The 9,301-nt window shown below is 46.5% G+C and overlaps 1 protein-coding gene across 1 annotated transcript in view; it reads left to right on the forward strand.

Moving 5' to 3' along the window:
• RRM2B (ribonucleotide reductase regulatory TP53 inducible subunit M2B) overlaps positions 1-9,301 on the forward strand; it is a 16,809-nt gene continuing 7,508 nt past the window's right edge. The window contains exons 1-4 of the mRNA XM_015428168.1: positions 1-153; positions 3,565-3,720; positions 4,884-5,000; positions 6,535-6,668. Coding sequence (XP_015283654.1) covers positions 94-153; positions 3,565-3,720; positions 4,884-5,000; positions 6,535-6,668 — 467 coding nt within the window. The 5' untranslated portion in view covers positions 1-93. The remainder of the gene's footprint in view (positions 154-3,564; positions 3,721-4,883; positions 5,001-6,534; positions 6,669-9,301) is intronic.

Raw genomic sequence — 9,301 nt, forward strand, 5'->3', positions numbered from 1 at the left:
GCCGCCGGCGGGGCTGGTTGTGGTGCTGCGGCGTTCCCCTCCGCTGCCGGCTTCGGCCGTTGCTTCCTCGCTCGCCGACCTGCCCTCGCAGCCATGGGCGAGCGCCCGGCTGGCCGTGAGTCGTGCGCAGCTGCTAGGCCGGAGAGCGAGAAGGTGGGTGAGCGGCCGAGACGCCGCCGTCGGGTCAGAGGGGAGGCGCCGACTCTCTTTTGGCGTGTCTGGCGGTCCAAGCAGGGGCGGCCGGTGCTCCGTTTTTGAACGAAGCGCAACAAGGGGGAGGGGATGCCTGCGCGGTTGAAGCGCATTGGTTTGCGGCGCCAGGCTAAGGCTGCGTTCCCGCACACGTGGGTGGGGAATTAGCGCCACTGGACTCACTTTGGCGCTTACTTCCGAGTAAACATGCCAAAGGTATCCGGCCGTAAACGCAGTAAAGGCTACCGTCCGGTGAAAGCTGCGTATATAGACTGGGGCTCAGCTAGAAATGGTAACTGCGTCACGGTGGAATCCTGTGCAGGGTTATTCTCCTGTTTAGGAGTATGACTTTAGCCCGGACTGCGTTGACGGAGAATCTCACTTGACCACCGTTTGTTTTTGTTGCGGGCACTCACGCAGCAGTTCCTATGGGGTTAAACTTGGAGGGGTTTGTGTGTGTGAATGGGAAATGTAAGTAGGTCTTGCAATAAAACCTATTGGGGTGGGGGATATTCATATGAAACTGATGGTACCAGATGCAGCTGAACTGTGGTCCTAATAAACAGAGTAGGGTGTCCAGGACTCCTCCTTGTTTAGCAAATACAAGAAGTATTTCCAAATACTACTTGCTTGCATCATTAAGATAGTGCTTTATCACAGTAGTTAAACACTTAGACCTGACAAATAGCTTGCTGTGGTGTTGTGGCTTGTTGGCATTGATAAACAGAATCATATGTTTTTAGCATACCTGAAAGTCTCACAAAAAGTATTTCAGCTCTAAGAGTTGGCTGAAGTAGGACAAGAAGTTGTATTTTAGAAGATACAAGGGCTTGCGGGACTTTGAACTGAGACCCCAGAGAGCCACTTCTGCCTGGTCAGATTAACCTAGAATAAATCACGTTCCTCTTTAGAACCCCTGCTTCTTTAATTTAAGTGGGTTCTTCTTCTGGCTGTTCAGTGATGAGAGGAAGACACTCTGTGCATGCTTAGAGGCACAGTCATTACTTCATGTTGTTTAGGAGGGAGCCCTGGTAAGCCTTGTTCCTCCCCCACACCCAGTATCCTCCCTGATCTCTGTCCTTTGTGTTACCTGTTCGCAAGTTTGTATTTGATTCCATAGAACAGGGGTCCCCAATAGTGCCCACTAAGACCTTTCCTGGTGCCCACCAAGTGCTTTTGGAAAGTGGGTGGGACCAGGTGGAGCTTTTGCCCAGAAAGGCTTCTGATTGGCCAATGGAGATGGGGGGGGGGATTTTTGCATTTGTGTGTGGGTGCCTGTGCCTGGAAGTCATGGCTAGCTGACGACTCCTACTGAAGCACAGAAGGCATTCAGAGAAGTGGCTTGATAGCCTGCCTCTGGTCTCCCAACCCTGGTATTCTCTGGAAGTCTCCCATCCAAATACCTGCCAGGGTCAGCCCTGCTTAGCTTCCAAGATCTGACAAGATCGGTCTTGCCTGAGCTGTGATTGGCCAATGGAGATTTGATTGACTGTGAGAGTTTTAAAAACATTGCTTTGGCAGTAGCTGCTACCACAGCACAAGAATCTTCATTGTGTGACTGAAGGTAAGCTGGGGCAACCATTTTTGTAGCTGGATCCACCTCCTGCAGCAGCCATTTTGTGGCTGCACCGATCGACCACACTGTGTCAGAATTCCAAAGGTGTGTGTGGTCCCAAAAATTTGGGGGACCCCTGCCTTAAATCAAAGTCATCCCATCAGCCCTGTGTCACAACCACCTCTCCTGTTTGCCTGGACATAAAGATCTGGAAGGTTATCAGGCACCTGGCAGGCCATGACACATGCTTGATGTATGATCATTTTATACAAATGTACTCTAAAATCAGCTTCTATGGCATGGGTTCCCAAACCTTTCTGAGCCTGTGGGCATCATTGGAAGTCTGACACAAGGTGGTGGGCACAACCACAAAACAGGCACCATGGGAGGTGGAACCATGCACACACACGTGTGTGAACACACGCACCCACACCCCATGTGCAGGAGACAAGAGGAGTAATTTTTAAAAGTGCACTGGGAAGACGAGTGAGAGAGAGGAGGAGAACCTGTGCTGTGGTGGCGCCTGCTGCCAAAAGAGCATTAAATCTGCACAGCCAGTCAGAGGTCCGCTGGCCAGTCTGAAGCCCTACTGGGCAGGAGCCCCACCTGGCCACACCCACTTTCTAAAAATACTTGGTGGGTGCCAGAAAAGGTGTCGGTGGGCACCATGGTGCCGATGCACACCACTGGGTACCCCTGGGATAGGCTGAGAAGATGTTACCGGCCCAGAGTCACTCGTAGTGCCACACTAAGCAGAGTTATAACTCTTTAATACCCATTCACTCCAGTGGCTGTAGGTTGCACTGCCAAGCATATTTCAGGGCAGAATGGGGATTTGAACCCAGATCCTTGTCTGACATACTGGTTCTCAGTCCAGTGGAAAGGTAATTTAAATATATGCACGCACATGCTAGGAATGAGAGAAGGGGGAAGGGTATCCTTTACCAGCATGGGTCTCCCGTCTAACAGATGGAAATGACTACAAGGCTGCCACAGGTCCTGCTATCTGCATAACTAGTTCTAATAGGATGCCCTGGCAGAAAAGAGACCCCCCCCCAACCAAGAGCATTTTTTTGTACTTCAGGTGGTGCCACTATCTGCAGACATCACGCAGCTACTCAGCGTCCATAGATGTTTGAAAGTCCTTTTAACTTGAGTCTTGGCCCTGATGTGATACAGTCCACAAAACATATAGGGAGTTTTCAAGGGGTTCTCACTGCTCTGTGGACATGCTCTACTTCCTAACAGAGGCTTTTAAACAGCTTTAGAGATGAAGAATCAGCACACTTCTCAAGCCACACAATTGATAGTGCCTTGTCCAAGTAATGGAGCAGGGTTATCTGCACAATACAAAAAAATACGACCTTCAGTCAAGATCCCTGCGTGGTTGGGTACCCTGTTCTGTGCTGCTGTACACCTGGTTCATCTCTGTAGCATCAGAGGTGCTCCAAAACTGGTCTGTTCGGGGCTGCTTTTCCTGAAACTAAAATTGAATCAAGTGAAGCAGTTTGCACAGATGTTGTTGCTCTACAGTCACCCACTTGTCTGTAATACACACATACACGGTGGAACTTCTAGGGTTGAGGATGGTGGATAGAGACTGAGTTGGAATGGATGTGTAGCTGATCCTACTGCAAAAAAGGAAAACTTCCATACAGTCAAAGGTTTTACTGCTAAGTATAGCAGAGTGCTATATAAAGAATCTGTTTAGATTTGTGTATCTTGCTAGGATTCAGGTATTGTCTTAGGCAAAGGTAAAAAGGCACCCCCTCCCCAACCAAGACAACATGCTGTATGACTTTGTGCTCTTCCTTTAGAGGCTTTCTTCTGATGCTGTTGAAAATGGGGTTAAGTCAAATGAAGAACCTCTCTTAAGAAAAAATCCACGTCGATTTGTCATTTTCCCAATCCAGTATCCTGACATATGGAAAATGTACAAGAAAGCTCAAGCTTCCTTCTGGACAGTGGAAGAAGTAAGTAATATGCAGGGCTGTGTGTCTCTCAGAGTACCACTTCTCCGTAAAGGGGGCTTCCCTTCTGGTTGTAAAAAGTAGACAAGTTGGTCTCTTAATTCTCTGCAGCTACTCTTGTGTAGTACTACTACAGCCCTAATGCATTCAGCTGTGAACTGGCTGTGAACTGATCAAGCCATAAAACAGCTCTTGGCCTTTCCATGCCTATTTGGAAACTACTTTCCCTGTCTTTGTACCCTCAGGGGGAAGCAGCAGCAAGAAGGTTAGAGGCAGGTAGGACAACATTCACACACTGCTGTCCCCGCACTGGTCCCTGCTGATGCCACCCCTCCCCACACCCCTTCCTCCTTCCCGTATTGGCACAGAAACTTAGCTCTGCCATTCTGAAGGTGGTGCTAAGCTCTGCCCTCCTTCCCTCCAGACTGGCTGCAGTCAGAGCTTTCACATGGAGGCTCTGCCCACAGCCATAGATCCTTTAAATCCAGTTCAACAGGGAAAGCTCTGGGAGCGCCATAAGGCATGGTTGGAAAGAGCATGATAAAATAAGAGACCTCCTAGCTTGTAAGGTAAAACAGCATATAGAAAAAAGCCAGGGAAACGCTATATCTCATAGAATATGCAAACGTTTATGTGAAATAGATGAAAATACAAATATAACAAGAAAGTACAACAATATATAAATGCAAACAGTGCAACAGGTAGCCAAATAACGAAGGCTCCGGATTCTTCTCTTCGTTTCGTGAATGTCACTTCATCAGAAGTAAGTATTCTTGACACAATCTTGTTCTTGTTTCTTTTCATGATGTAGAAAATCAGTTTTACAAATCAAGCGTCTTGTACAATTTCAAATAGTCATCAAAATGATCTCATCGGGCACTAGTCAAACATAGCCACTGCTGTAAAATTGATTTTCTACATTGTGTCAAGAATACTTACTTCTGATGAAGTGACATTCACGAAACGAAGAGAAGAATATGCTGGAAAGAGCGTGATGTCATGTGTAAGCTCCTCAGTAAAATTAGGGGCATGGTGCGTTCCACCTGTAGAAAAATCCCTACAGCCTTTGAAATCTACAGGAATTGTCCTTTCATTTCCAACAACGGTTTCCTTTGGCTCAGTCTTAACACTGTATGACAAACAGATTTTTCTTCTTCCATACAAAGGTTGACTTATCAAAGGACCTTCCCCACTGGAACAAGCTGAAACCAGAAGAAAAGTATTTCATTTCACATATCTTGGCATTTTTTGCAGCCAGTGATGGAATCGTGAATGAAAATCTGGTGAGATTTTGACATTTTACACCTCAAGTTATATAGCATTGTTAGATGTATCAGCAGTGTCATTATGGACAACGTCTATACTTCTGGTATTCATGCAGGGTAGATATCCTAAGGGCATGTTTCCATGTGCATACCAGCAGTTGGTGACTGTAGTACCAAATGATAGCTTGCACATATGAAACTGCTACTGTCAGTCAAATCCTAGTGTTTCAGATGCTGTGCTTTTCAGTAGTAGCAAGTTACACATTCAACGTGAATCATGAAGGCGTTCCCACATGTGCTGTCTTTCATGTGCATCCTTTGACGTGTGGAATCTCTGTCTTGGGTTCAGGTCCCTCACTGGGAACTCTGACCATTTTGGGGGAGTTTAAGCTCAGCGTCAAGGGGAACATCTTCCCCTTCTCCAGCCTAGCTAGTTTGGAAACCTGGCGTGCTTGCCAGTTAGGGCATGTATGAAGGATGCACGTATGAAGCATTAAATGGGAAGAGAGAAAGAGGAAGTCAGGTGGCTGGCTAAGCATGATTTCTGTGCCAGGAAACAGCTACAAGGAGGAGGGAGGAGAGGTGGGGGATTTGAAGACAGTGAAAGAAGGATTCTGAGAGAAAAGAACTTAAAAGTCCAGGTCCCACAAAGGAGGTCCCACATCCTCGGTCTGCTGTGCTGAGTCTGTTTAACTGAAGGGAGAGGATCCAGAAATCTGGAGGTCAGTGCTTATGCCCAGGGGAAAATGGTAGGATACCAGGGGACTTAGGCAGAACTCCCCCAAATTCCAAGAAAATAAGGCAAGGCAATGGAGAGATGCTCCTTTTTGGCAAGGAAAGGTCCTGAATGTCTAAAGAATGAAAAATGGAGTCGGCAGCCCCTGAGCCATTGGAGGGGATGAGACCAACATCCCACTTTGGCTGGTGGAGCCAGCACAAAGGAATAGCAATGAAATACAAAAGAAATGATTATAAAGTACAGAAATTCGGGGTGGGTTCCGGACTGAGCACCTGTGGATATCCTGGCTCTGATTGGACTGGCAGGGTGGTCTTCCCAGGAGGGCAACAAAATCTGTTTGCATCCAGCGAGGTCCGGCAGGGTGGAGGCTTCACCCATGGCTGAAGCAGGCTGGTAGAAGACATTCAGGCAAGGTCGGCAAGAGTTATCAAGGCCATCCAACAGCTTCATGGTAATTAGATTTTGCACTCAGGAAGACTTGCATTTGATGACAAAGTTACGTTGATAGACTAAAGTGGGTGCCTGGGTTTGCAAGCTCTCACAGAGAGAGGTAGACATGCAGATACCCCATCAATGGATCAGTCTCCCACCCAACGTTTGGGCCACTAGCTAGCACAGCCTCACTAAGGAGAGCCATGACCTCCCTTTCTCCAAGGCGAGGCATTGCTGGCTCCTAAAATGACTGCCAAGGTGCAAGTTTAGCCAAGAGGAAGTCAGGGCAGATAGTACATGTCTAGGAAGGGAGTCATGGTTGCTAACAGAGGGATAAGTTTTTGAGGCTTTATATGCATGTTTGAATTCTCTTGTTGGCAGGTAGAGCGTTTTAGCCAAGAAGTGCAGGTTCCAGAGGCTCGCTGTTTCTATGGCTTCCAGATACTAATAGAAAATGTTCACTCGGAGATGTATAGTTTGTTAATAGACACTTATATCAAGAACCCTGAGAAAAGGTAATCGCCGTAAGTATTTTCTCAGTGCTATGAACAGCCAATCTAGAAGACGAATATTCTCCATATAGGGTTTCTGCCATCTTGATTGGTTCTATGTTGCTTGAAGGACTCACACGAGACACGATCTCTTGAGGGTAGAGGAATCTGTCTGCCCCAAAGGAACAAGAGACTTTATTTTATACACACTCTGCCCCCACCACCACCACCGTGAGGTGAGGCTGTTGGCTTGCACGTACAGAAACAGGGAAAAACAGATACTTGGACAGAATGCCTAAAATGCTTGCACAGTATCTTAAGACTTGCTTGCAGTTTCAGGAGGTCAGGACTCTTAGTGTACCAAAGTCACTGATCAACCCTATGTTTACAGAGTCTGGATGTGGCTCAGAACCAGGACTGGCATGCCATATCGCTGATCCTTACCCACAGTTGCTCTGATTTAACAGTATACTGCAGTAATCCAAATTCTAAATAAAAACGCTGAGACCTGTGTACATTTGTGCTAATTAAGAAAATTAACATGCTTTTTTTTTTTGCATAATTTCCCCTGCTTATCATGTGCTTTAGACATCTCTTTGGCTCATAATTTCAGACATTTTATTAGAGATTGCCCAAATATTGTCATGTGAATAATTATCACACTATATTTTCTGAGAACTGGCTAGTGTGTGAAGGCCAGTCTGCTCAGGACCTCCTCATGCTGGGACCAGCTCGGTGTTTCAGTGCCAGATTGAAAATGGAAAGCAGTAGCCACCTGTGTTCCCTCTAAGCTGAGTTACTGTGAGCTAGCTCACAGTTTTTTAGCTTCCAGCTCACAGATTTTTGTCTTAGTTCAGGAAGGATGGCTCCAGAGCAAACTAATTTATACAGTAGCCAAATCGCTCGCTCACAACTTTAATGCCAGTAGCTCACAAAGTAGAATTTTTGCTCACAAGATTCCACAGCTTAGAGGGAACATTGGTAGCCACCTGTAATCTTTGCCACTGTACCATCCCTGTCTTTCCCCTTGTCTACCAAGGAAGCTGGAGGGGATCAGGGCGGGAGTCAGCACACTTGCCATGGATTTGGCTGTTGTTGAAGTTTTGACATTGGAGCTTTTGAGCCTCAAAAGAAACTCTACCTAGATATCAGCCTGTTGTGAGCAGCGGCTTGGAAGGTTCTCTAATGGCTGCCACCACTCTGGTATGGGTCTCCTTGGGCGGGCCCAGAGCACCCACCCTACCCCTTTATACAGTACTTTCCAGTAGATTTCCTTTCATATGTCACCAAATGAGGTGTGAGGACCCAGGCAGGGTAACAAACTATTAAAGAGATCTAACAACTGTAGTTCAAAAATGTGTAGGAAACATGTAGGAAAGTGAGCACAGTAAAGGTAGGTAAATCAGTAAAATAATAAATCCTAATGCATCTGGCTATACTGTCCTATCCTTCTCTAGGCAACTGGTCTCAGACTGACTCACCCCTTTTGGATGAGGGATCCGTCTTTCTGCAGCAGCCTGTCCAGCGCTGTTCCCTGAGACTAAACACCCTCCTACTTTGGGCAAGGCCTTTTATTCCTTCTTCCCAGGGACCATGCGCTAGTCCTCTGCTGGTGTTAGGGTTGCCAGGTCTGATTCGGGAAACATCTGAGGACTTTGGGGGTGGAGCCAGGAGACTTTTGTGATGTCATGTCCTGTGATGTCACTTCCAGGTTCAAGGTCAAGTGATTTCACTTCCCAAGTTCCACCCCCTTCCAATGAGAAGGCACTTTGTTCATGATGAAGAATTCTTTAGAACTGATTTGCAAGTAAATTTTCCAATCATCCAGTCTGGCAATGTGACTTAGAAATGTTTTTCTTAATTGCTTACTACTAGATGCCATGCACTAGGGCCAGTTGAGGGGAACCAAGGAATCCTCCAGCAGCCAGGACGCTCCAGCCTTCCTACCATAGAGACTAGGTGGAGGAAAGGTTAGAGTGTCACATGGCACTGCCATTTCCCCCCCCCCGCTGCCAGATTTTTCCAAATCAGGGGAGGGGTTTGCAAAATGGAAGAACCCCTGCTGGCACCAGGGGGCTGCCGGCCCTAGCTGGTGTAAGTTTTCCCTCCAAATCCCCTATTAACCAATCACAGGATCCAGAGGGGACCTGGGAAATGTAGGCCCTGATAGCTACTCCAATACAGGCTTCCCTGGAGCCGCTTGGCCTCCCTAGAGCCTGTAGGCTGCACCACTATAGGCCCAGGATCATGACACAGCCTAAGAAAGAGGTCATCATCATTGCAGAGTAGTTAACCTACTGGGAAAAAGTTTAGGATTATTTCTTACCACTTTGAATTGTTTTTCCTTTGTTTTCCTTTTTACAAAAGGGCATTTCCCCCTTTAATCTTTGATTTTACTGGACTAAAATAGTAGTTGAGAAAATCAGTGCAAAGCAAACATTTAAGAAAGGATCCTGGTTTGTTTCAAACTTCAGCTGTTCCTTAGGGGAAGGTTTTATACAATGGAAAGGAGTCAGGGCAGTGAACACGATGTCAATAAACACATTTATAATCAAAATTAAAAACAGTTAAAACAGTAATAAATACAATAATTAATTACAACAACTAAACTTCAGATGGTATTTAGGGCCAATTTGTGTCCTTACCCCATGTGGGAA

This window comes from Gekko japonicus, unplaced genomic scaffold (assembly GCF_001447785.1).
Source record: "Gekko japonicus isolate JY-2015 unplaced genomic scaffold, Gekko_japonicus_V1.1 scaffold555, whole genome shotgun sequence".
NCBI lineage: Eukaryota > Metazoa > Chordata > Lepidosauria > Squamata > Gekkonidae > Gekko > Gekko japonicus.